The following is a 27998-nucleotide window of genomic DNA, read 5'->3' as shown; positions in this document are numbered from 1 at the left end:
AACCTCCCCATGTGCAACTTCAGGCCATTTCCTCTGGTCCTGTCAATTGTCACCTGGGAGAGAGTGACAACTGTCACCTCACTAAGCCCCTCTTTCAGGGAGCTGTAGAGAGCAGCAAGGTGCTCCCTGAGCCTCATGCATGCCCCATCAAAACACGCAGTAAGTCCCATGTGTTACAAAAGCTTCTCTATGTAAAACAACAGTAGGACTGATGTTTTCAATCCATTTGGGACTCTTCAGACTGTATATTGATAGTGATCTCAGAGTAGCATGCTGCTCTGTATCCAGCACAGCAAGAAGCTGTAAAATCACCAAGGCTGGCTGTGCTCTAAAGGCACCTTTTCAGAAACATCTTTTAATTCCAGGCATGTGCTTCAGCTTGTGAAATGCAGCTAGCAAGGTTTTGGCTTTCCCGCACTGATTGACGAGCAAGATTTGAGTCCCGTTAACAGCAGATAGTGCAGTCACTGTCTACAGAATAAATAAACAAAGAAAAAGATGGGCTAAAGTTCATTTATTGGGCTTCAGACAATGCCTCTTGGGGTCCTTAAATCCCCTCGGCACCCCGAGCCCCGGCCGCGCCCCGCTCCCGGCGGAGCGACCTGCTGGTGCCCGGGGGAGGAGTGATGGGCACGGGGGCGCAGCCCAGATCCCGGGCTCCCGAAAGTAGGTCTCTGCTCCTTCTGCACTCCTCGCTCTGAGGAGCAACCCGGCAGTTCGAGCAGGGCTTTCTTTGAGACTTGAGTTTCATACCCCTTATCCTTCTGCTTTCCTTACCCCAGAAGAAAAGGAGAGGGATATCCTACTCCCTCCGAGCGAGGTTGGCTAATTTTCTTGGAAGACAAACCACTGACCCAGATGCAACGCTGTCAGAGTAGCAAAGGGGATAAAAGAAAAAAACAAACGCCGCACGCAGCGGCGACAACAAAAAAAGCAGCGCTCCTCTCAGCTATCACCGCTTTATCACCTGCACATGCCTGGAAGAAGGCTCTTTCCTCCGCTAAGGGAAAAAAATCAGCTTAGGAAAGCAAAGTTTGAACAGCGAATTCCTGTTATTTCAAAACGCCCCATGTGACAGGATATTTCCTTATCATTTGGAGCCCAGAGTTTTCCCCTGATCCACCAACCCTCCACAGGCGCGGCGGAGCTGCCCGGCGGGACGCGCTCTGCTCTCAGCCGCGGGCGCTCGGGCGGAGCGCGGCCATGGCTCCGTCCCTGCTCCTGCTGCTCCTCGGGCTTCTCCCCCGGGCTTTTCCGCTGCTGGGTAAGTGTAAGCAGGGGCTGTGCGGGCGAGGCCAGCCGAAAAACGAGGGGTCACACAGAGCCGAACCTGCTCTGGGGCTGGCGGGGGGCGTGGGGAGGAGCCGCTGGTGCAGGTGAAGCCCACGACGATCTAAAGCCTCTCTGCGGCGGGCGGGCGGCTGATGGAGGCGGCCTCCCCTCGGGACCCCTTCCTCGTCCCCTTCCAGAGGTGCCCGGCGGGCAAAGCTGCCTGGCACGGCGGACTTTTGGGTGCTTTTGACAGATGGCTTTTGTGGGGGAATGTTAGGGTAGCTGAGGTGCTGGGATGGATAGAGGTGTGAGAACAGGGGGAAGTTGTGTTGCTTGGTGATACCTGGAGTTTGTACCCGCTTACTCTGAGATTTGCCACGATTTCCAGCTCACAGCTACTTTTCAGTGAATGTTTTTCACCTGTCCTTTCTGAAAACCTTCCAGCGTCCTCTGATCTCTGGATTGAGATCTAGCAATGCAAATCTTGGTAACACTGCCTTGTAACCTTTCTTTGTGTAACCAGCAGCAATCAGTTTAGGCCATCTGGTAGGCAAGAACCTGGGTAGGAAAACAGTCATTCGACCTGCATCTGCCTCCTTGCTCTTTTCTCTTTGCTTCTGTCTTTGGGTCTGTTTTTCTGGTGCGTCCCATTAGTGTTTAACACTGGTAGCACTTCACTGGCTGCTCAATTACTTCCTTATTTACACTCACATAATCTGTGATGGTTTGGAAATGCTGCAGAGTGTGAAGTCAGTTTGGCATTCTGGAATCTCTACCGTGGAAATTATACTCTCCAGTGAGATTCTGCAGTACTTGGCACAATTTTTAAATACAACTTGGGCCAGAGATAGATGGCAAATAGTCACAGTGTGGTGACTATTTGAAAAATGAAAGTCTGTGAAAAAAATTTTTTGGGATCTACTTGGGGCATTTGAGGGAAAAGATGCTAGATCTCCTTGAATGGCTGCTTGTGCATTGGTAGTGGTGAAGCTGTTTCCTAAGCCTGTCATGTTCTTATGCATTTTAAAGACCTTCCTTCCAGGGGTAAGCTTCAAAATATGAATTACTGTTAGAAATGGGTTTAATTCAAAGTTCTAACATTGTGGTACTCATGAGCACACTGTGGTGGACCCTAAAGTGTTCCACCCACGGTCCATCTGTAGTGAAGAATGGCACCTGTTACAGAGCTCTGTAACAAATGTTGCTGCAGAACAGTGAAACACAGCTAATGGTGCTGTGTGTGATTCTGCTCAGCCCATTTCACAGACACAGCTCATCACGTTGGCAAGAGCTGTATCAAGTGTTTACAGGGAGGACTTGGCAGGGCAGAGGAAGTGCTGCACGGATACCTGGCTTGTTTCTTCTAGACTATCTAATTACTCACACAGAGACTGTTATATGGGAATCCCCTTTGGTGAGCAGGATGGCAGAATAAACAGAAATAAAGCTGTAAACCTGAGCAATCCAGCATGATGACCATGGATTAGAGAGGAGCAGCCCTGGGGGAAAGGAAATCCTGCAATTACAGCCTCAGCCACAGTTGCTCCAGCATCCTGCTCCCTCTTGCTCTATTCTCCTGTTTTGGTGTCAGCTTATTTTCGATGCCTCCTTGGCTGAGTTGGCCTTTTAGCTGCTTGCATATGTAATACTCCCTGCATTGGGAATGTGCCCTTGTATAAGCAGGTGGGTTGGGTTTACACACTTCTAACACTTTGTAAAGGCACCATCAGAATAGTAGAGAGTGTGTTTTGTGCCCCTCTCCACCCCCATTGGCCACACTGCTTTGCTCAGATTTTTAACTTCATTTTTGAAGCCAAAACTCTGCACCCTCTCATGGTTGGATGCAGTAATCCAAGCTTTTTACTTAGAGATACTTTTTTCATGTGAAATAGCATCTTCTCTTTAACACCACAAGAACCAGAAAATAAGGACTGTTATTTTAGGCCACAGATACAATTTTAGCAGTTTGAAAAATCAGGTAGGGTTTTCTACAAATGTGAAATTGTTTGACATCTCTTTTATCCAGAAACTTTAAACATGATTTCAGGAAAAGGAGAGTTGCAAGCACTGCATGTATCAGTTTACAATAACATTGTGCTAAATGCTAGTAGAAAAGCAGAATAAAAAGAAGTTGTCACCAGCAGTGATAATTATACATTTCCTTGTATTGTCTGTGAGTAAAACAGATTGGCAAAAGACAACAATTTCCGCCTCCAGTGCTCATCAGTTTTACATTACTTCCCGGTGAGTTGGAAGCCAAAGGACAAGAGAAGGAAGCTGAACTATAGATGAGATACGTCTAGGTCAGCTCTTTCTCTGAGAGAGGTTATTTGTTCCCAGATTGTTCTTTTTGCAGAAAAATATGATCATTTTCATATTAGAGCCTCAGCAGAGAAGGGAAGACTTTCTGTGGTTAACCTGTTTTCCCCTTAACTATTTCTCCATTATAGAATTTGTTTAGTTTGGTAATCATACACTAAAATAAATAGTATTATAATCAGCTTCCATCCCCAGAGACACATAAATTAATATTTCTCCTTCCTATCTCATAGCCCAGTTAAAATACAGCTTTAAAATTTTGTGCATCCTGTAATCTTATGTGAAAGAGCATGATAAAGTTACTGTGCCAAAAGGTATCTCAGCTGCATCAGAGAGGAGAAATTTACAGTCTTTTAGCAAGACTGGTTCAGAAATGTTACACTCATAGCACATCAACGTGCAAAAGATGCTAAAACTTTTCAAGTGGCTACAACTTTGAAACCAACCTTGAATATGTGAAAATGCAAGCTGTGAAGCACTTTTTACTAAGAGGGAAAAATAACCTGGGAAGCTATGAAGAGCTTTGTTTATTTTTCTAAGTCATGAGGAGGCATAAGTGGAGATGGCAAATCCCATTGCTGTTGGTATTTCATTCATAATAGAGAGATGCAAGAAAGAAGTCACTGATTACTGAATTGAAAAACATGTTCTACAAGGAGTATAAACCTTAAAAACATATCCTTCTCCTCAGTTAATGCCTTAAAGACTTTAGTAGGGCTTTTGGGAACAGAGCTCCCCACTGTGAGGAAATGGAAGAACTTAGTGACTGTTGTCATCTCCCCACACCTGGGAGCCAGTGCTGCTGGAGAGTTCAGTGTCAGGATCTGCTCTCTACAGTGTCCATGCTCCCCCATTTCAGTAATTCCCATGGGTGCAGCTTGGATTAACACCATGAGTGTGTTTTCTCTCTTCACTTTAACCCCTGCTTTAAACCTACAGGAGACACTAGGTCTACACCTCTGCTGCCTTATGCTTTTGTGTGTAGATGCTTTCACTGACACAAACCAGCTGAAATGTCCTCTACATCTGAACTAGTTGCATCATACAGGCACTTCAACAGGAGTATGTGTAGTCCACACCTTCTTTTGCTGAGCAGATGATGAGATTTTCACACCAAGAGAAGTGTCCAGATTCATATTTCATTTAGATAGCAGGTAAGGTTACTTCAAACCAAATAATTCCAGTGTTTTCTGGGTTTTTTTTGGTTTTATTTTTTTTACAGATACTAGCATCTTCTTAATATATAATGAAGATCACAAGCGCTGTGTACTGGCTCAAAGTTCTAATTCAGTGACTACTGCTCCTTGTGTTCAAGAAAATGAGTCACAAAAATTCAGGTGGGTCTCAGATCACCAGCTTATGAGCATAGCATTCAAATTGTGCTTGGGAGTGCCTTCGAAGAAAGACTGGGTTCCCATCACTCTGTATCCTTGTGACAAGGCTAGTGAACTTCAGCGATGGGAATGCAGAAATGAGACTCTCTTTGCAATCCAAGGGGAAGATTTGTTTTTCAACTATGGAAACAAACAGGAAAGGAATATTATGCTGTACAAGGGATCTGGTTTATGGAGTAGGTGGAAAGTCTACGGAACCACAGACGATCTGTGTTCTCGAGGCTATGAAGGTAAAGTTCTGTAAATTAATTTCTGTATTTCAAACTCATTTTTATGTGTAGATGATTAAAGTATTTTATAAGTGTAGAAGAATTTCCTTTATCCTATTAATGATCAGTGAGTGTGAATTCAGGTGAATTAAATAATACTTGAGTGGGTGTGCCTTTTGTTTTTTGAGTGTTTCAGTTTAGTTTTTGTCAAATATTTCAAAATGCTGATAGATGATTAACCATGCATGGTAGTGATTCACTTGGAGAGAATATAAAATTCTGCGGTTATTAAAAATATGTGTATAACTATTACACAACAGTTGATGATAGCTTTTACTATTTACTACATGTGTACAGAAAGACATAGTGTAAGTGTTTAGTCTGTTGGTTATAATTTTTTTCCTTGGAATGCAAATATTAACTGGCACTAAGATATTAGTTAACTCTTGATATGTCAATTTCCATTGTATTGCAGATGTCTTCCTAGGTGCTTGAAGGGAGTCTCAGACTTGGTGCTAAAATGTTAGACAAAGGAAAAAGACATTTTACGTAGTTAAATTTGAAAAAGTAATGTATAACATATCTCTCCATATATTCATTCATCTCAATATATATATTCATTATAAGTATCTGTAAATACATTTGACTTCCCATTTAGTATTCTTTGATAAACAGAAATGGGCACAGAGGGAGATGAGGATGCAGTTTCTGTGGTTTACACTATGGCTGATTACAGTACTAGTTCTTGGCAAGAAGCCAAAATAGAAGAACCCTAGCAAAGCAAATTAAGTGAAAGAAGGTGGGGGGAGATGTAATAATGTTCTGCTATTCCTTCCTCCTCTGTTTTCTAGCAGCTCTGTGAGACAGTGACCCTGGTATGTCACCTCCAAAAATCCCTGTTAAATTCAGTTCCCCTGTATGTCCTTCCATCAATGAATGTACATTACATGTGCACACACAGAAAGCTGCTTTAGTTACTTTCATAAGTTCCATTGAGTCAGGTTTCTGATAAAACAAAAAGTATCTTTACAGGCAAATATAAAATTTTTTTGGGCATAATATGTTGGAGTTACTGTATGGCACATATCTTTCAAGTTTACATGGACATGCTCTTCCATGTCCAAAATGATCAGCAGCTGACTGGGTTATTGACAGAAAATTCAACAGTGTTTTGCACTTTAAAAAATGGCATAAGTGTATGTGTTTTGTACTTTTGATTGCTATGCATGGGAAATTTAGCATGGGAATGTACTTGTCCTAGCTCAGTTGGTTGTGGTCTGTTGTCTCCCTTAGCAACAAAAATTTGTCTCACTGTGAACATGGGTATCAGCTTAGGCCAAGAGTAAAGTGAGCAATGTTCCAATTCTAGTACAGTTGTATACTAAGCTAGCAAGCTTTCCTTGCTATATATTTGTAATAGGATCATAAAGACAAACTCCTATATATCTCATGCTTATTAATTTTTATGCATTTTTGAATCGTTGTGTCTCCTTAGATACCTACACAGTGAAAGGAAATGACAATGGAGCCCCTTGTGTATTTCCTTTTAAGTTTGGTGGTAAATGGTATGCTGACTGCACAAATGCTGGCAGATCAGATGGCTGGTTCTGGTGTGGAACCACTTCGGACTATGATGTTGACAGGAAGTATGGATTTTGCCCAATGAAAAGTAAGTTTTTACATTCACAGTTCTGCTGGGCTGCTACTCAGCTGCCTGGAAATATGCCCATAACGTGCCTCACAGGTTGAAATGTTTCTGTTTAGCCTGCTTTCCTTTTAAGAGCAACATAAATATCCAAATATAGGACCCAGAATAAAAAACATTGCCCAATTATTTTTTGGGTGAAAGTATTTTAATCGTATTCTGGAATCTCTATGTACACCATTTACTTAAATAGATAGGAAATTAGATGCTTACATTAGCATAAATATATGTAAAAGGTCAAAAAGTAGAAACTTATGAAGTGGAACTGAAAGATAGAATACAGTTTAATTGAAAATTAAAATTACTTTGGAGAATGAGCTGCCTTTTAGACATGAAGGAACTTTCACAAACACTTTAGCACATCCCAGTGTTTCCCAAATCTGTGTACTATATTTTAGTTCTGTCTTTAACTCAATTAGAAGTATTCCTGGTTTGCATATACTTGGAGTTTAAAATGCAGCACTATCCAAATGCAGAACTTTATTTGGAAATGTTGATCTTACTTTAAGTAAATGGGAGTCATTTATGCCTGCATGTATTTGAACTCTTTTAAATTTTAATGAATTTTCTGTGGACCTCTGTAAAATATGTACTAAACATTTTGTCTGCAAGCTGCTTCTTCTGTCATGCTGAGTAGGATAGCACTTTCCCCTCCTTTCTTCTTTATTATTGTGTTTTGCTGTAAAGCTCCAGCTGACTGCAAGCAGAGATAAGGAGAAAAAACGCCTTTCCTTTGATGTGAAGAAAACTGTTTGGGTTGATCTTAACTGGTTTGATGACAAAGTACTGGTGTCCTTGCCTGATTTCCACGAATGTTGAATTCAGTATTTCAGAAAATAAAAAACTGCACTTTTTTTTTCTTCTGTGCCAGTATCATTTTCAGGACAATAGAAAAATGCTGGGAATATCAATCCCATTAATAAAGCACATGAAAAGCTGACTTAAGAATAGTCCCTGCTCAGTATTATTTGAGTACAACAAATAGGAGGCATCATTAAAATTTTGTTTAATTCTTTGGCATAATTCAAGGAAATCCATTCAGATGGAAGTGATTGTTTTAGGAAAAAGTTGCTTTATGCTGACTGCCTGCATGCTTCCTTCCTGATTCTTCAGTACTAGCTATAAAATATTCAGGTTTGGGCCATATATTTTAGTGAGAGACAGGCCATAGAAGCAGAAGTTTTAGTCATCCCTGTGAAAGAGAAATGAATGAAATATGAGAGTGTGATAAGTAAATAAACTTCAGCAACACCTCTAAAAACAGGATGTTAAAGTTTGTGTATGTTAAAGTTTATTTACTAAGAATAAAGTGTTGTTTCCTAAACTGTCTTCTTAAATGGATCAAGGGTGCAAGCATGAAAATATGTGATGCAAACTCTTGCAGCTGCTCATACTGGGGCCCGGACCTTCAGTGAAATGTCTGTGGCTGACCCAGCCTCTTCTCATTGTGACCAAAACCACCTCAGATGTTCTCCAAAATGAAAAGGCCATGAGGCTGCACCTGCAACACTTATTATAATCAATAGAGGTGGAGAAACTTTATCAGTGGAGGTGACATAATTGAGACTATGACTTTTATTTGATGATTTAGAAAGAGATGCTGAGACAGTAACAGCAGCAGCTTAAATCCTAAGGAAAGGAGCTGAGCAGTGCTGCTGCAGCAAACAATTTTTACTAGCCTAGGAAATGCTGCTTCTTTGTAGGTTACAGCAGGTCCTTTTGAGCTCTATGCAGCATTTCAAGGAAGGTGTTGGGAAGAAAACAAGTTGCACAGTGTAAGACCATCAGGAGAGTGACTCAGTGTGTACCTACAGCTCTCTTCCAGTGGGGAAAAGTCCATTGAGGCCTCTCTTGATGGATGAATTGAAGGATTCAGAAACCCTTCTGAAGGATTTTTTATGCGTTAAGCAATGCATAAAAATACAGGTGACTGGGACAGAAACAAACCTGCAGAAAATAAATGCATGCTGAATTCATCTGTGAAGGGATAGAATTCAGATTTTTATTAATTTTCCACTTAAGTAATGAGGACAGGTGTGATTTAACATTAATGTAGCTAAGGCACTAAAATATATTATTCCAGGAAAGTGTTTCATGTTTTTGGTTCTCTGGGGAACTAAGCTTTAAACAATAGCATACAGATTTTCCAAAATCCTGCTCTGCAATCCCGCATTTGAGCTCTCAAAACTCAGGCATCTTAAAAGCAAATTTTCCAAGACTTAGAAATGAGTTTCATTTTTATGAAAGGCCAAAATTCTACAAGAGAGCACCATATGGACGTCAGCTATAAATTGTGAGACAGGGGAGCTGAGGTGGAAGGTTGGATGAATGCCCAAGACTTGTTTACTACTTCTCTGTAATAATTACACAAGATTTATAAACCCCCTTACAATCAAGTCAGAGCCAGTTTTCTTTACTGAATTATAGATTTTACTATTTTTGCAATATTAATTTGATCCCAGGCTTGTGTACAAGGATTTATGGTCTTTTAGAACATAGTGCAGCAAAGAAGTTTTGATTCTGATAGTTATAAAATATTTTGGACAGAAGTTGATTTGTGGATCGTGATAATCACATGAAAGTTACCATTTTTACTGAAATGTCATTATTACAGTAGGTTATATTTTATTTCTTTTAAAAATAAAGATAATGTGAAAAGAAGTACTTTATATTATCTATAAATAATAAGATTTAATGCAGGAAAAAGTGGAACTAGTAAGTGACCTCCTGGTATTTAACATGTATCGTGCTTTGTTTTGTTTATTGCACTCTTTCCCTCTATTTTCAGACTGAAGTATTCTGAGCATTCTGAATTTAGATAAGACCTCTTTCTCTCAATTTTTTTCAGATTGCAACTTGAGAAGCTGATAAAGGCTTCAGGAATTCAGGTTTTTTTCCTTGTTGGCAGACATGCACTGATCTCTCCTGTGTTCTGCTTCAGTCGTGCAACTTTATTCCCTTTATGTGATATTTAGCTCAGTGCTGGGACCTCACATAGGTTCCATTTTTGGCAGATCGGGATCACAGTTTTCTGTTGCTTGTTTGTGGAAAAACAATTGAGATGAGGCAGCAGAGACTGAAGCAGTGTAAAGAGTGTGGTACTTTCTGGGGCAGGTTTACTGTTGGGTCCTTTTGGGTGATGCTTTCACTGGCATTGCCTGAAAGTGCCAGTTCAGGTATTCAAGGAGCTCACTCAGGCTCTGTGGCAGAGGAGAAAGTCATGCCATGTCAGACACATGCTTCAGAAATCAGGAATTGCAGGGGAATGTCAGATGGATACTGATGATGTCAGCTTTGCATTCAGCACTTGGTCTGATTACCACAATCACAGTAAGAAAACCCATAGCCACTTTACGTAGTGACCCAAATTAGTAAATAAAAATTGGGGCTTATCTCAGAAAAAAGGTCAGCTTGATATATCTCTTAGCTAGCATCAGCTTGAAAGTTTTTAGTCTTTTTCTCCACATTCACAAATCAACTCTTTTACCACGTTTTTAGCCTCATATTGTTTACCTTAAACAGCAGATTCTTTTGTACCAGAGAAAACAGTGACCTTATTCCATACCCTGTCTACTGTCCTGGATCTACTATTACATTAGAGAACCTCAGGATTCCTTGCAAAACATTTGTCTATAGCTGCATTCAGGCATTTTTTGTCTTTTGCTATGCAATTTTTTTGGTATATTTTATCTGTCTCTGTCTTTATGATGAGTTACAACATTTTTGTTTCTCCCTGTAGTTACTAGTAATGATTTGTGGAACACAGACCCTTTAACAAATGTCCAGTACCAGATAAACTCTGAGACAGCTCTGAAGTGGCATCAGGCAAGAAAAAGCTGTCAGCAGCAGAAGGCAGAACTATTAAGCATCACAGAGTTACATGAACAAACATACCTGACAGGTAGGTTAATATTATCCATTGTTTCCTTAAAAAAGTGTGTTTTTGCAATAGTGACACCAATATGGCATGTTCCATCTTGAAGATTATATTTGTTCAATTCTGTTAATTACTAAATTGAAATAGTTATATTGAATTATTCATCTGGAAATATAGGACGGATAATATTTATTTTATCATGATTAAATATTGCCATAAACTAATAGTGGCATTAAAAATACAACAATTAAGTAATGCAGGCAATAAAGAATGAATGTTGGAATGCAGAAAAATGCAAAGTAGTTTGTAAACTGAAGATGTAGGTACCAAGATTGCATCCTTTTTGCACTCTTCTTGTAGTGTGTATTAGTCAGCAGCTTTGCCTATTTCACTAAAGCCATTACATCTTCAGTATATCCTAAAATATGAAAAGAAAAAAAACTAATAAACAGAAGGACTCATAAATATTCTCTCTTAGTTTCAATCTCCTTCAAACTCCTTTTGGAAGGAGTTTTCACACCTCTCTTATGAGAAAATTCTTAAATTTTACTTGAATATATTTACATTCTACATTGAGAAAATACTCTTCATTACCTTCTCAGCCTGTGCACACACACAAAATAGTTCACTGATTCATCTATCAAATAGATTAGAAAATATTTTGAATATGGTACTTCAGTTGAAAGATAAAATATTCTATACCATAAGATATATGTTGTACTCTCTAAATTTGCAGAATCTGATGATTAGAGAATGGTTTGGGTAGAAAGGTGAACATTTAAAGATCATCTAGTCCAACCTCTCTGCCATGGTATGGACATCATGGATTTGACTAGGTTGCTCAAAGTCTCACCTAACCTGACCCTGAACACTTTCAATGATGAGGATCCACAGTTTCCCAGGGCAACCCATTCCATCAACTTTATAAAAAATGCCTTCATTATATCCAGTCTAAATCTGCCCTCTTTCACTTTTAAACCATTACCCCTTGTCCTGTCACCACAAGCCCTGGTAAAAAGTCTTCCTCCAAATTTATAAAGTCCTTTTAATTTATTGAAAAGCAGTGATAAGGTCTCCCCTGAGCCTTCTCTCCAGGCTAAACAAACCCAGCTCTCTCAGCCATTCTTCTCAGGAGGGAGGTTTCAGCCCTCTGATGAATTTTCTTGCCTCCTCTGGTCTTGCTCTATGCCTTTCTTGTACTGAGGACCCCACAGCTGAACACAGCACTCCAAGTGGATCCCCCAGAGAAGGGTTGAGGGTCAGAATCCCTTCCCTTGCCCTGCTGTCCCCACTGCTTTGGAGGCAGCCCAGGACACGTTTGGCTTTCTGGGCTGAGTGCACATGGCCAGGTCATGTCCAGCTTGTCATCCATGGAGCCCTTCTGTGCTGTGCTGCTCTCAATCCATTCATTCCCCAGTCCATATGGATATTGTGAATTTCCATGACCCAGGGATAGGACCTGGTGCTTGGCCTTGTTGTACCTCCTGTGGTTGGCATGGGCCCCTCCTCCAGCCTGTCAGGGGCCCTCTGGCTCCATTGCTTCCCTCCAGTGAGCCAAACACATCTCTCAGCTGGTGTCATCTGCAAACTTGCTGAGGGGGCACCCAGTCCCTGCTGTGTGAGTGACATAGATACTGATAATGTTGGTCCCAATACAGACCCTGGAGGGGCACCACTTATTACTGGTTTCCATAAGGATCCTAAGCCATTGACTGTAACTCTTTAGATGCAGACATCCAGCCAATTCCTTATCCATCTAGTAGTGCATTAATCAAATCCATAATTCTCCACTTTAGAGGTATGAAAAATGTATTTTTAATGCTATGAACAGTTTGTTCTGTCTAAACTTCTGTTTTCAGTTTAAAGATTTGGCCAAAACATGGGTTGTTTTTTAAATGACTGTGAGAAAATAATTGTTAAAATTAGTGCTCAAGGGAGCAAACTGGGGCTGGCACAGAAGATAGTTATTAGTTGATGTGTTTTAATTTCAAATTGATAATTATGGCTGTTACATGTGTGTGAAGATCAGTTTTTCATTATACAGATACCCCAGCAGTACTAGGATTTCCTGTCATGCTCAGTTCTCAGTTCTCCTAACCATAAACTGTTTGTCCAGGAGCATGTTAATGGTGCAAAACCAGGTCTGAGATTCCAATTCCTTCCAGTCAACTACCTCTCCTTTTAAGTCTGCTGTGCTTCTAGTGCTGCTATCATTGTGGTGTCAAAGACAACTACAAATTGCAACATCTTGGCATGATGCCATCAATAGAAGCAGAAACAAATGATGCATATTGCACAATGATTCTCTGTGAATTATGCAGAAACACACTCAAATTAAAAAAGTCAGCAGGCATCCAGCTGCTCTTCCAAGCTTTATACATAGGGCAGAGATAGACAATTAATTACTACTGACCATGAATAATGTTCAGCAAGGCCATACATAAGCATGGTATTTCTAAGTGCCTTTTAGAGCTAGAAGAATAAGTTTGAACTGTTCTTTTTTTTTTTTTTTTTTGAAGCCTGACTTAACATTGGCTAAGGAACTGAAATCAGATCAGTCTGAAAAATATACAAGATATACTGTTAAAAAGATGGTGTTTCAATGATTGCATTTTGGTAAATGAGAACAGGTTTTATACATTGTGTAATTCACACTTGTCAATTTTGTGGAAGAGAAAATACACACTGGGAAATTTTATCATCCATTTTAGAAAACTGATTTTTGGTTTTGTGACCTTTTCTGCAACTTTAACCATTTAATATTTTATAGTTCTGAAAAAACCAAGTTTCATGTTTGCTATCAATGGCAGCAGAGACATTTTGTTTTCTGTTGTAATAAAATTCTCCAAACTTAAATATGTCAAAACTCTAAACTGACCAATATAAGATGACTGGTTAATCAGGTTTAGCATAACCACCCTAACTAAAATCTTAAAAATCTTAAAAATCTTAAAAATTGGTAAAACTTGATATTAAGGAAAAGGAGAAGGATTAACAAGAATTCAGCTCTCAAGTTTTGAGGAGTGGACTTGCAGTGTCTCTCTCTGTCTCTGTTACCCAGGTCTGACTCGCACACTGAGTTCAGCTCTCTGGTTTGGCCTCAACAGTTTGAATTTCAACAGTGGATGGCAATGGGTTGGTGGTGCTCCTTTTCGGTACTTAAACTGGGTTCCAGGTAAGGTTAAATGCATTGCTACTCTGTTCAAAAGGCAAAAATTTGGTCATTGTGTAATAAATACCTTTTCCAGCACCTGCAATTATCGAACTTGTTTTAATGCTGAAAGATTCTGATTGTGATTATAAACACTGTGAGTAATGACCCTTATGCTAGGGATATGCCCCAAGCTTAATTTATTATTCATTATGGGAATGGTAGGCTCAAAATCCATAGGAAAGTTTTAAGTAATCTGTTGACACTTCATTTTCTTATCTTCCTAATTTATTTTGTTTTTGAATTCAGAACAAATCAAGTGTTGTAGAAGTCTTAATTTGTGAGATTAGTGGTGTGTGTGTGTGGGGGGAGTTGTTGTTTTCTTCAAATTCCTTTCCAATTTTTAATTTTTTTTTTATTTTATTCAAGAATAGCTTTTTATTTTCATTTGGGATTAACCTACCCTCAACAGTAACACTTATCAAGCTGAACATTTGAGGCTAGACTGCTTTACAGAAGCCCAGCTACCCCACAGCTGTGGCTGCAGTGTTGAACTCTGGTGCCATCATTAGAAAGTTCCTGTGCCATCTGTGCACATGGTGAAGGGCTGCATCTCTGGGTGACTATTCAGAGTGCCTATGGAATAGTGGTTTTTGCAGGACCCCTGTTAGTCAGGGATCTTTTGGAGACTCATTTAAAGTAGGTGTCTGAAGTCCTGCAGGGTAAATGCTCTTTATCTTCACCGAGTGTTTAATCACCAGTAACTATGAGTGCATGCTCCAGTGTATCACCCAGGGTCTTCCTTGTGCAGATAAGGCCAAAAGCACATTTTAGGTGGACAAACTTCTTGAGCAGACAAGCTCTGAAGAGCGAATTGAACTACTTTAGAAATAGCTTTCCAGTGGAGTGAGCACACAGGCAAGCAGATGAACTGCAAGCTGCTGTGGAGGTATTAGAGGTCTGTCATCTGAGTGCACTGATGAGAATCTGCATACCAGGAGCACTGGGGGAAACACAGCTGTGAGATGGAGCCAAAGCAGCAAGAGGAGCTCTCCATGGGCAACTCTCAGTTGTACTGTAAAGAGTTAAATAGTTAAAATGGGGTTTGATGTAACAAAAATGGACTCCATTTATGCTTAACTCTTTACAGTCCTTAATTTCATTCAAAGGTAATACTCTACTCTTATGTCCATGTAACATATTTTATATTTGTGCTATCTCCTCCATGACTTTATGTTGGCTCTGCCTCCCTGTCTCATCCCCATTACACTGAATGCTTAAGAACTGGCTGTTTTTTCACTAACACATTTTAAGGGAATTTTTGGAAACTTCATATTTTTTTCCATCACACTATCCCTAAATTAATAGAAAAAAAATTGAACTGTTATCAGTGTTTAAGCAAAACTGATTTTGTTTAGATATTTTGGGGATCTAGCTGCTGATAGCTGTACTTCTTTGGGCAATAAAACAATTTAAAATTGCATTTTTGAAGTAAGCATATTTATTTTTCCTATGGGAAGAAGATAGAACATGACTGCAAAAATAAGACTATATTTAATCTAAAGTAATGAAATCATAATTATACAACAAAATTTCAGTGAACAATCATGGACTCTAAAAATATTGTTCTGTTGTGTTTATTCTGTGTAGTACCAATCCAATGGTCATTATGTAGTATAGTGGTGTATGGTCAGAAATTAAAGAAAAAACCTGCTAAGTTTAATAACAGTATGTCAGATCTAGAAAAGTTCATCTGGATTATTGCTGAAATTTATTCTGTTCTACAGCTTCTACCTTTCTTCTAGGTGTTTTTGTTAGTATTAATGCTAACCAGCTATAACAAAAATTTACCAATATCCTGATATTGTCAAGTTGTTTAGACAAATGAAGTTCACATCAGCAAAATAATTACTTATTATTTTTCTTATACTGAGTACAGAATTTGACCAGCTTATGGAACAGTTTTTTTACCAGACTGTCCTCTGGAGCTAAGACATTCTCTATTTAGAAAAGGAAAAAATCCCCAAGAAAATAAACACATACACTGTAATACCTTCTACCAGGACTTTGAGCAAGTAAAAAAGGCTGTTAAATTATAAATTTGCAACTGTGGCTGCTTTGGAAAAACTTTCTCTTAAGGGAATGAACTTCCCCCTTCAGGCTAAAGGACTGTTCTGTACAACAGTTGTCTATGTGTTAATGCATTTTATGGTTGAAGTATGGACCAGAAGGGAATGTGAGAGTTGGGAGGATAACCTTGTTGTGCTTATACTCTGCTGTTGATGAGATTTGTGGTGGTAGTTTTTTGTTTTGTTTGGGGTTTTTTTGTTTTGTTTTTAAGGCCATCCTTCTCCAGAACCTGGAAGAATCTGTGGTGCATTGAATCCTGGCAAAGGTGCTAAGTGGGAGAACTGGGAATGTGATAAGAAACTTGGCTACATTTGTAAACGAGGAAATGCTACTTTGGAATCTTTCATTATTCCTAGAGGTAGGTTTGGTTAAAACCTCAACAAATTCTTTGTGACCAATGTTTTGTATCTGTAACTGGAATAGGTGTTATTGCATGTGGTAAAACCAAGCAAAGGACTCAGTAGACTACGGTTTGACCAACATTCCCTCTAAAAGTAAACAGTGTGTGCTTTCTTTTTGCTCTGGCCTCCCTATTTCCTGTGCAATAATCTTCAAACATCTTGAGAACTCACAGTTTTGCAATTTAGAACTCTTTTCCAAAACCAGCAGAACTCTCTGATTCTGATTATAAAATAATAAAAAATGAATTTAATGTTTTTAAAATGATGTAATTGTCTGAAAACCCATGTACACAATGAAAGAAATCCACTTCTTCCTGTAATTTTTTTATTACTTATGAGTTGGTGCAAGTCAGTAGGGGAGCAGAACAATGTTTAAAAATTGTTTTGAATTAGATATTTTTAATGTATCTACATGCCTTATAAATACAGAAATATTTATATAGAATTATTAAAATATTTATTTGTATCCATATAAAAGCATGTACAATTATTTAAGAAATTATTTAAAATATATATTCATAGACACTTTTTCGGAAGAAATGTAACTCTGGAACCTGCCTCATGTCCCTAAGAAAGACAGAAGAGTGATAGGATTTATTTTGGCCGCTTTCCTCGTTATCCCTCTGTGTACTATAACCATCTTGTAACTTACTCCTTTGTTTCATCACTCCTTCCTTCTGTTCTTTCCAAGTTCCTTTCTTTTCCCAGGTCATACCTGTATCTCTTCAATTCACTGGTAGTATTTTGTATAGGCTTTAGAAGCAGAAGGCTAAACTGGAACTAGATTTCCAGTTCATTTATCATATGCATCACTACTTGCAAAGCAGGTGTTTTAGAAAATCAGTGTTGATATTTGGCTTAAAAAATAGTTGGTGTTTTTAAATATTTTTTCTGCTTTTGCCAATATAGAATCAGCCCTGTTAAAAACACTTAGGACAGAGAATTCTGCCTCTTTTTTTTTTTTTGCTTTGTTGGAAAGAGAAAAAACCACAAGAATTAGCTGGTGTCTTGTTAATTAGATATTGAAATACATATTAATTATTTAATTAAATTGATGATTTGGTATTGAAACTAAGTATGTTCATTGCCTTAGCTGAGAAAGACTTCAATGCATGTTAAAATTATTTCTTCATTTAAGATGCAAAGTTTCATGAGTGTTTGTATACAGGTGACAGCCGAATAGTTTCATTTATCTAGGTTGTTTTAGGTTGTTTTGCTGGCTACTGCTCAGCTTTTCAGGTTTCATACATCAGTTCTGAAACACTGATGCCTATAAATATAATATCAGTTAAGGACTGACAGTTATATTATTAATATTTATATTCAGTTTTTTTTTTTTTTTGGAGGGAGGTGTGTCTAATGGTCATTACTCTCTTTTGCATTCAGCTTTTGTTCCTAACCCACACCTCCAGCCTCCAGTTTACCAGCAATTTGAAGGAAGAGAAAAAAGTTTTCAATTAAACAGAAATTGCTGAGTAAACACTGTGACAGATAAACCAGAGATTGGCAGTAGTTCACTTAATAAAATATTTTCCAAAATGTCCCATGGGGGGAAGTAATAAAAGGAGTAAGCATGGAATCATGCAAGGTGTTAGGTGCCCTCAGCTTCTAAAGGTGTAAAGGAAAACTCATGGCAGGTTATGTTTTCCTGAGTTAAGAAATATATTAATTGCAAATTCATACATGCACTTAGTTGTTCACCTGACATTAAACACAAAGAAAAGCCTTTGAAATTTTGACCCTAGAAGTTATAATTTTGTCTAACAGGGCAGTATGTGGGACTGAGGAACGTTTTACAACAGAATGTAATCATACTTGTGTTCAAAAAAAAGTTGGGAAAAAACTTTACAGAATATTTGTTTTCATTGCAGATGGATTTTCTCAAAGCAAACATCTGCAGGATTGTTTTGTTTTCGTTTTTGCTTCTTGTAACAAAATATTATTTCCAGCAGGGGGCCACATCATGTTGTACATCAAAGTATCTTCAGGCTGCAGAGCATTTGTTCTGTAACCCAGCAAAGTATATTAATAGAAATGCATTAATTTCAAATTCAAAATGCTGAAAGGAAAGGCTGTCTATCTGTCTATCAATCACTCTACCAAGTGACTGCCAACGTAGATTTCATCCCAAGCCAACAAAGTGTGGCAATCCTAAAGTACTGTTTACAAATGTTTCTTTAATTATTCAGTTAGAAAAAATAAATGCTCTTACTGTTATTGCTGAGATGCTATACATCTCTCTTATCTGAACGCATAGGATGGGTCCAAGAGATAAATTTGAATTTCAGAATTATGAGACTGACTTCAGCTAGTGCTTTCACCCTTTTAGGCACACAAGTCAAGCACCATTTTCAGACCTCAGAAAGTCAAGCTTACAAGAAAGTCAGCTTCACAAGAGTACTTGCTCTATATTTGAGGAATAACTATTCTACAGTTGCAGGCCAATACATTTATCATTGACATTTGGAATAATATTGTTTGAATGTTAGTATAATATTATCTTTTACCTTTTATTTGAGATTATTTGCACTGCTTCCTTTGTTTAAGTGAAATGATGTCCAGGGAGTAATACTTGTTTCCAGTAGGATGAAAAAGTAAACTGGATGGCTTTGAGTTGTCTAGTAGTCTCTTTAAAAGTAGAATGGGGAAGCACAGAGTTAATTTTTGCTGAGTAGCTGAAATGAAGAACTGAAGAGTTTCTTGTACTAAGAAATCCCAAGCAATGTAATTCAATAAGACTTACACCAAAGAAACTAGACCATCAACAGCTTTTTTTTTTTTCTTTTTTGTGGCCTGCAACAAGTTCCCTCTTGTTCCTGGTCTACAAGAAAGAGTTTTGCTGTCCTGCCATAGCTGCTTTAGTGTTTAGTGGGTAATAATGTTACAGTCTGCATCCAATTGAAAGAGATGCTCACGGACTCACTGAGACATAAATACCTTTGTGACTCTCTCCGTGGCTATGTCTGAACTGCTGATTTCTGCTCTATGCAGTGTTTGTAGTTTGCAGAAGGGTTTGTTGAGTGTTCTCTGATTTATGGCAAAGCACTGTAAAGTGCATATGCTCAGAGCTGAGACCAGGTATAAGATGGATTAGGCGGCTCTCCGAAGCATCAGACTAACTCCTACAACAGCGTTTGTCACCTCTGGGCTCGCTTGTTTCTCCCAACATCACTGCCTACATTCAGTTTGTTTTCCTGGTGTTCCCCCACCCTCTATTTCACCTTTTCCTCCCCTTTGGCAGACTTGAGAAGTTTCTGACCAAGCACTGAGCCCCTTGTCCTGGGTAAAAACTTTTAGTTTTACTTGAACTTTGTGAGGACGTGCTGCCACTTTTTAGTTGCAGGTCTGAAAGAGCAGGTACTGTTTATAATAGAAATGTGTGTTTGTGTTATGGCACTAAGTATCTATTAATCATCAGTATCATCCAGTTGAAACAGGATATGTACCTGCAACAAGGGCTTGACTGGACATGAGTTTGGGTGCCTATTTAAACATTTCTACAGGATACATTGCACTGTTAAACAAACACCTTGCTCCTTCTTCTGATAGATACAAGGTTTTTTTGCCAGCAGAATTTCTGAAAACCTGCTGTCCTTGTTCTACTCTATATATTGGTGTTTGCTAAACCCATCTGCTGATTATAAATAAAGAGCTGCAAGAATCGCAATTTGTTTCTACAATAGCAATACTCTGTTTGTTGCTTGTTTGGGTGGCACTCCTCCCAAGGTTGAATTGTTTGCTGAACAATAATGTGTTTGTTGGCAGTACCCTGGTGCTCTTCTACTGAGCTTCTGAAAGCAAATTTTATACCTAAATCGTTTACTTTGACAACATAATTTTCTCAGTGAAATTTCTGAAAAGGATTCCTAAATGCAGTAATCTTCTTTGAGTTCTCTTAGGATTATGTCTAATCAGTTATTTCATTCAGTAGTCTAGCAGATGGGCTAATCCATAAAGTGCCTAAGTTTTTTTAAAAATAATTACTCTCTTGAATATGTGTTGTAAAGTCAGGTTCTTAACATATAGCATGGGGGTTAAAGAGAGGTGCTGACATCAGTGTAGAAAAATGATAAAGCACCATTCTGCAGACGTTACATTTTAGTATGCATATACACATGTGTATAAAAGGAAAAAACCAAACTATTTTAATTGTCTTTTCTCAAGTTGCAAGCACTTGTTTGCAACTGTAGTGTTCTTTAAGAACAGCGTGGAAGTTTCAACTTTCAATTATTCATGCACATTTTTATCACTGTATATATTTTTCATCTCTGCTGTTCTTTGTGAAGAAAATATATGAATTAATTTTTTTGTTAAATATTTTCTGATCTGATGTTTAGTCTTTAGTTAAGAACAGAATTCTGAAACTCTTCATGGCAATTTTTCTTTTCAGAGACGAATGTGCCTATTAGGTGTCCTCACCAATGGATGTCATATGCTGGTCACTGTTACATAATTCATAGGGACCCCAAAATATGGAAAGATGCCTTAACATCTTGCAGGAAAGAGGATGGAGATCTGGCTAGCATTCATAATGTCGAAGAATACAGCTTTGTTATTTCTCAGCTTGGGTACCGTGAGTATTTTTTCACAATAATATCTATATATACTAAGTAAAGAAGGTGTTTTGAACATGTGTTACCTGTTAGTAAAATGAGGATACTGTTTAAAAATACTAATTGTCCTGATAACAGGGTGCAGAAGGAGTTAAATTTTAAATTTAAAAAATCAGAGGAAGAAAAAAGACAGAATAGGACATAATAATATCCTGTAATTGTCCTGACCACAGGGCGCAAAAGGACTTTAGTTTTAAACTAAAAAATCAGAGAAAATAAGAACACAAAATAGGAGCACAAACCCCAAAAAAGCTTTACTGCCACTAAAAATCGGTAGTCAACGATGCAAATTGCATTATCTTCAAACTCCTGTTTCTTAGGGTCTGCTTCTCCTTCCTTTCTCCTTTTACACAGGTTAAAGCAATTTAATAATTTTTCATAATATAAAAAGATTTTACAATCAATTTTGAAAAATAAATGTGGGTAGTGTGGTCTGCTGGTCCAAGACAGTTTGGGAAGATCTGTGTCCTATTATTAACACTGCCATGTCCTTAATGTTTCAAGTCATGCTGGTTGTGCTTCTCCTGAAAAAAGAATCCATCTGTCCCAGTACATGGATTCAGGTGTGTCCCATATCAAACACATATTTATGTGCTTGGTTTGTGAGCACAGAGCTGAGCTGTTGCAAGGCAAGTCAGTCTGCAGGTGCAAGATGTGTTCATTAGGAGAATGAAGCCCTGCTGACTCTGAGGCAATTTCATGGTTGCTATTGCTTTACATGAACCTGCTCTTGCATGAAGGAACACTTGACTGCTTTTGACGGAAGAAGCAGGTTCACACCTACATGTGCTTCTTGGCAGTGAGTGATCCTACGTGTGCTTTCAGTGCCAAGTAAAGATGAGTTAGTTTATCCTTCACCTAAAGTGTACCCGTGTGTTTTGAGCTGCAGCATAGCAGCAGTCCTGGAGTAGAAATAATAAAAAAGCTGATGTGCTTTACTTTTGTATCCTAGCTACCTCCACGGCAACTTGTGCTTATCTTCACATTCCTGAAAGAGTGACTTGTTTTCTCATGAAACTTTTACTTTTTCACAAGATATTCTTAGAAAAGGTGGGACCTCTTGGTGGGACATTAGGACATTTGGAAGAAGTTAGATTTTAAAGGAAACTAGTTGTATTTTCACCTTACATATACAAAATAGGTTATTTCATAGTTTGATACCACTTCCAAAGACCTTTCCTGAACTGACTGCTATTCTGTTTTTGTAAAACTGAATGTTTTTGAAAGGCAAATAATCCTGAAGGAAACCAGACTTCTCACAAATGACACACTGGCTGCAACAGACTATTTTGAAAGCGTTCTTTTCAGAGCAGTAAAATTGGAACAACTGAAGAAGCCTTTTACGACAATTTATGACCATGTCAGATTACCCTTGTTCACCACTGAGAGGAGAACACTGTGTATTGCAGTGCCTAGAAGAACCTTGTCTGCATCAGAGCAGTGCTGCACAGAAAGAACAAAAGTCTATCTTTGTGCCAAACAATTCACAGTCCCATGATAAAACAAAGGAAGAAGGGGTACAAGGAGATGAATATTGTCATGGTAGCTGAGCTTTTGTTGGCATCACCCGCAAAGGAGAACTTTAGAGAGGAACATGAAGAATAAAGAAGTGCATTCTGGATGTTTACACGGAAGTCCAGCATGTGACATGGCACAAATGCGGCCCAGTGCATGACTGAGAATGGGAAGCAGCTTTACAAATTGCTGGAAAATAACCTCTCTTGGTATTTAGTCATACAGCTGTAGAGAGGATTGCAAAAAAGCAGCTGTTCTTCTAGTGAGGGAGAAAATGTTATATAGGAAGAGACTTGATAGATTCACATAGCTTTTTTAGATGGCTTTGATGTAGTTATTTTGTTGAAGAATGTTGTTTATTGCTCATATTGCCATGGTGTGAGCCCACCACTGTAGGAGCTCTGAGCATGGACAATGCCTCTGCTGTGCTAAATGCTCAATAAACACAGATAAAGATTTTAAGAGGTAACTGAACAAAAAATAAATTAAAGAGCATGGATGGCAGTGAGTAAGGAGGGAATGAGAGCATGATGGTCAGTAGAATTGGATCAGCTTTCAATGTGTTAGCAGAGGAGTTTAAACAAGGATACTGAAATATAATTTTGGGAGACTTCTGAGCATAAAACACAGTCTGCAAGAAAGGGTAAAGGGGTATATTTGAAAGTGGAGCCTGAGAGCCTGTGAATATGAGGGCTTAGGGGTAGAGAGATGGTAAGAAATTGTGGATGAGCTGTGAGGGCTGATCACATTTAGGTGTAATTAAGGCAAGAGAGTCAAGGGAGGGAAGGAGAAAGGGCAGGGAGCTGACTGTCTCTGACCAGCTGGGAGGGTGATATTTGCAGTATCTCCGCTGGCCAGAATGGGAACCCCCTCAGAAACAGATAGAGTGAAGTAAATTCCTTGGCCAGTCCTGCAGTTTCTTTCAAGCCAAAAGCCAACAGCTATCTCCTTTAAGTGTAAAGTGAAAAAAATCCAACAACCACATTAATTTCACTTTACTCTGAAATGAAATAAAATATAGGAACGCATATAATGGAAAAACTTGCAAGTACTCTGGTTTTCAGCTCTAAAAGACACCACTAGGTGTTTTAGCATTAGGAAATAGGACATTTCTTTCTTGACTATACTAAAAGTAGGAGGAAAAAGGGAGGCAATATCTTATTTAGGTGTTTACTCATATCTTGTTGAAAGAGTTTTGAATCAGAAAAAAAAAAAGAAACTTGTTGTGTTGCAACATAATTCAGAAAAGGGAATATTTTGGTTGTTTTCTATGAAGTTGAACACCCTTATTTTATTGCCACTTTGGGGAGTGGCCTTTCCTGATGCCTGGAGTGAGTATATGAGAATCAGTCTGACCTCTATGAGGCTGAGAACTCTAATTTCCTGGCTGCCTTTTCAACTTCCTGAGGATTAATTTTTTTCTTTTCCACAAAGAAGGAATTTCACATTTTGTGACAGGATTTTTAACTGTACGTTTCAGAGCCATCTGATGAGCTGTGGATTGGGCTGAATGACCTCAAGGTTCAGATGTATTTTGAATGGAGTGATGGAACTCCTGTCACCTACACCAAGTGGCTTCGTGGAGAACCCACTCACGCAAACAACAGGCAGGAGGACTGTGTCGTTATGAAGGGCAAGGTAAAGTCACAAGGCTAGTGGCTAAATTGTCTTATGATCTCACTTATGTTTTGAGCTTTTTCTATGCAAGAGCAAATAATAAGAAATAATTTTAAAAAAAGGGGATATTACTGCTTGAAGCAGCCTATTTTGGAGTCAGGAATTAGTTTTTTTGAGGAAGGATCTCTGTTTGAGGTTTCCAGAAAATTTCACTGTCTTTCCTGAAAAACAGACGAGTAGTGGAAACTGCCCCTCAAGAGCCATAGTTCTGGATTTCAGTTTGTGAATGTGGACTTTCAAAAGAATCTTATAATTACACCAGGAAGCAGGCAAACATGTAAATATGTTTCTTCAGGAAGCTAAAAAAGACATTTTGGATATGTTTGGCTTGTTTTATGTTTTGACCGAATGTGGGATTCACCTTAAAAAATTGCACTAGCAAATTTTCATTGATGATAGAGAGAAGTAATCTCTTTAGAAGAAAATAAAAATCTTAATTTTGTTTATCTAGGCAAAGTTATAAATCTTGGATCTAGGTGGTTTAATTGCTATGCATGTATCTGCACTGCACATGAAGAGCTGTGAGAAAAGTAGTAAAGTATTTAGCAGTGGCATTAGTGAAAGCCTTTCCTGAAGTGACTGAATCCCTACAATTTAAAGGCTGCTTTGAAAGGGCTGCCTGCTGGAATCTAGCAATGACCAGTGACCTAGGAATTTTACAGGAAGAGAGATAGTACTGGGCATAAAAGTCTGTCTGTGTTGATGTTGTATTTTTCCTTTTTATGAGAGTTAAAAATATTAAACTAACCACCTCCTTTAGAGCTTGTCTATTTTATCAGGAGGGAAAAAAGTATATACACATACCAAAGTTATTTTCTTATTTTGCAAAATTAACAATGCATAACTATAAGTTGACCTTCTCAGTTTGTTGACATTTACCTACCAAAGTATATTAATGTTTCCATTGTTGATATTTTTGAGTTGATCAGTTCTTGGTGGAAGCCATCTGAATCTATCACTTATTTTTATGGAACAAAGGCTGCCCCATCTGTAACACCACCTTTTTCAAGGAATTGTTTAGGTTTAGTCAACAAGAAAGTAAGAGAACAGAGATATAGTCACAAAAGGCTGCTCATAAGACATGGTAAGAAGTAGCTAGAAATTACTGCATGAATTTCCCACTAAAAACATAGTTATGGAAAGGCAGCAAGTGATCTTCCTGCAACTAGAGACCTGTCACAGCATATGTCACAGCTGAGATGACCACAATACACAGAGTCTCATCATACAATAGCAGAAGGCTTCAGCCCACAGAATAACATCACACCTCATCAGAAGGCTCCAGGCATCTGCCCTTCTTGTTCTTTAGCCCAGCCTTTTATCCCCCCATGTTCATGCAGTGCACCCCTGTGCCCTCTGTTCCCTTTGGTGTTGGTCAGTGCCCCTGGGCACTCCATGGCTCATTGCCTTCAGTGCTGCTCACCTGCTGCTCACAGCTGTGCCCATTGGGGATGAGGCTCCATTGCAGCCCCTCTCCCAGTTACCACAAACTGGGTGCCTACAGAGACCCACAGCTTCACAGCAGGTTTTCCTGTGTTGAGGAAGTCTGAAGTTCCTCATGAGAAAGACATGGTAGGAAATGATGTGACAGTCACCAATGGACTTTCCATTGGTGTCTATCCTGTGATTACCATCAGTAATCACAGGACAGACCAAGTACAGGTGAACATTCAAGGCTTTGTTGGGATAGGCAGAAGTGTTGAGCTTTAGGAGAGTTTTTGCTGGAAGCAGGGTTATTGAGTGACTTGAGAACTTGGAATATTGTGGCACAAGTGTCTGTGTATTAACATGATGAACATTTTTGGTGGGGAGGGAGATTTGAAAGAATAAAACAAATGAAAAAAGAAAAAAAAGAAATTGCCATGGATTGCTATGAGATTACAGTTGCAAAGGTGTAGTCGTCAAGGCACAGGTGCACTAGTTTCCTTTGTCTCCTAATATCTTAGTTCATCTGTTCAGCCAAAATGTACGTAAAATATTTTGGGAACACGGTGTGATGTTCCTTACTTTCAGTACAACTCCCACTGAATGTCATTGTTTCTTCTGAGAACCTGCAGTATGAGGAATAAGAATATTAATTCTAACTTTGACAAAGAACTTTTCAAATCTTCAAAGTTTTGTGTAAGTATTAACTAAGGAATGCAGTCTTCTGGTGTTGTTTTTTTGCTGTTAGAGCTGAATTTCTCAGGGGATAGCTGATATCTCCCTTTCCTCCAACATAATTATTAAATCAGCAGTCTTTATAAAGATGGTATATTGCAGTCACTCTCAAGGGATTGCTTTTCAGCAGGGCAGATAATCAAAGAAAGTGTATGGCAAAGGTAAATCACCTCCAGAAGAAGTGAGATAGGAATTAGATGTTGGAATTAAGTATTGAACTTAGATGAAGGATTTTCTCCATTGAAAGCTAGCAAAAAATTATTAAGTACTTAGAAGCATAAACCAGGCTTTTTTGGAGATTTAAGCCCATTTGACTGACATTCTGTTTGTATGTTCAGGATGGATTTTGGGCAGACCATTCTTGTGAAAAGAAAATTGGCTACATCTGTAAAAGGAAACCTATGTCAGATGCTCCTACAGAAGAGGAAACTATTGACACCGGCTGCCAGAGAGTAAGTGAAAAAGCTGTCTGATCTGAATAGGCTGCTAAGAATGATAAAGAAGAGAAACTGTCACCTAGGTGGAAGAAAAAGCATGAAAAATAGGTTCTGTTTCATCATAATCAGAAGAGTTTGTCTTCTCATTTCTATGGCAGAAAGACTAAATATGACTAAATCTAATCTGACTGTTATTTGGCTCTTAATACTCACTTTGTTTTTCCAGAACTTAACCTGTTATCCCTGCAGTAGATCATTTATCCTTGATTGGCATTCAAACTTTCTTAAGGAGTTTTCCTGTACCATCAGCAGGCACTTCAGCTCTGGCTACAGTTTTGTACAAAATTGTTCATAGCAGGAAGGGTGTCCCTGTCTGAACACTGTTCTCGGCTTTGCTGGGGTCTCTGGCAGTGCTTTCTACTTTGAATAACTTATTACCATTAGCCAAATAAAATGAATCTATTGTGCTTCTTCTGAATTGTCAGCAGATCTATTTTTTACTTGCTTGCTTTCTAATGATATAACATCCAGTAATTATAAAAAATTACTGAAATTTATTAAGTCATAGGAAATCTTATTATTTGTTTTCCTTGAAAAAAATTACCTTTTCTTCAAAGTCTGCTTTACAAAGCTCCAGAAAAAGTCTTTGAATATTATTCCCAGTATTTGTAAAGAGTACCTTGAATCCTTACAAGTGTTGGAGGAAATAAAGGGTTCCTCATATTACAGATGTTACCATTGCCTACAGAACAAAGTGCATGCCTGTAGAAAAAAAAAGTCTCTCAAAAGTGAGGAATTAAAAAGCAACAGAAGAAAATTTTGTCAACTGTGGCTAATAACTGCAACCCTCTCTGAGAGCAAATTCCTGAGTAAACGATATTTGAATGACAAAACTTTTGAAGCGAGTTTTAATGTTAGCTAAGAATTAACAAGCTTGTTTGAGGTGTCATTCCCTTTCTGAAAATTCAAGCTGAAGTTTGCTTTTCAAGACTGTCCTTGTGATTTCATGATGCCTACGTGCTGGTTATAATCTTGTTCTGAGCACAAAAGGTGCACAGCAAAATCTCTCATCCCTTTGTGAGTGGAATACATTGATTGAAAGTCAATTAGATTTGAAAAATTATTTTATGAAACAAAA

At 38.5% G+C, this 27998-nt stretch overlaps 1 protein-coding gene across 2 annotated transcripts in view; it reads left to right on the top strand.

The window, feature by feature from the left end:
* Positions 1 to 719: 719 nt before the first annotated feature.
* LOC103812787 (macrophage mannose receptor 1-like) overlaps positions 720 to 27998 on the top strand; it is a 51655-nt gene continuing 24376 nt past the window's right edge. Inside the window, exons 1-9 of one of the 2 annotated variants that reach the window (XM_018909364.3) lie at positions 720 to 1264; positions 4814 to 5215; positions 6690 to 6863; positions 10639 to 10800; positions 13838 to 13951; positions 16269 to 16415; positions 20849 to 21031; positions 24067 to 24224; positions 26762 to 26875. In XM_018909364.3, coding sequence (XP_018764909.3) covers positions 1204 to 1264; positions 4814 to 5215; positions 6690 to 6863; positions 10639 to 10800; positions 13838 to 13951; positions 16269 to 16415; positions 20849 to 21031; positions 24067 to 24224; positions 26762 to 26875 — 1515 coding nt within the window. In that variant the 5' untranslated portion in view covers positions 720 to 1203. Of the gene's footprint in view, positions 1265 to 4813; positions 5216 to 6689; positions 6864 to 10638; positions 10801 to 13837; positions 13952 to 16268; positions 16416 to 20848; positions 21032 to 24066; positions 24225 to 26761; positions 26876 to 27998 lie in introns of those variants that run through there. The other variant, XM_030233619.2, reaches the window with a different exon arrangement.

This window comes from Serinus canaria, chromosome 2, assembly GCF_022539315.1.
Source record: "Serinus canaria isolate serCan28SL12 chromosome 2, serCan2020, whole genome shotgun sequence".
NCBI classification, from domain to species: domain Eukaryota; kingdom Metazoa; phylum Chordata; class Aves; order Passeriformes; family Fringillidae; genus Serinus; species Serinus canaria.
Note: the sequence above shows the minus strand (reverse complement) of the source record. Positions and strands in the feature narration are given on the sequence as shown.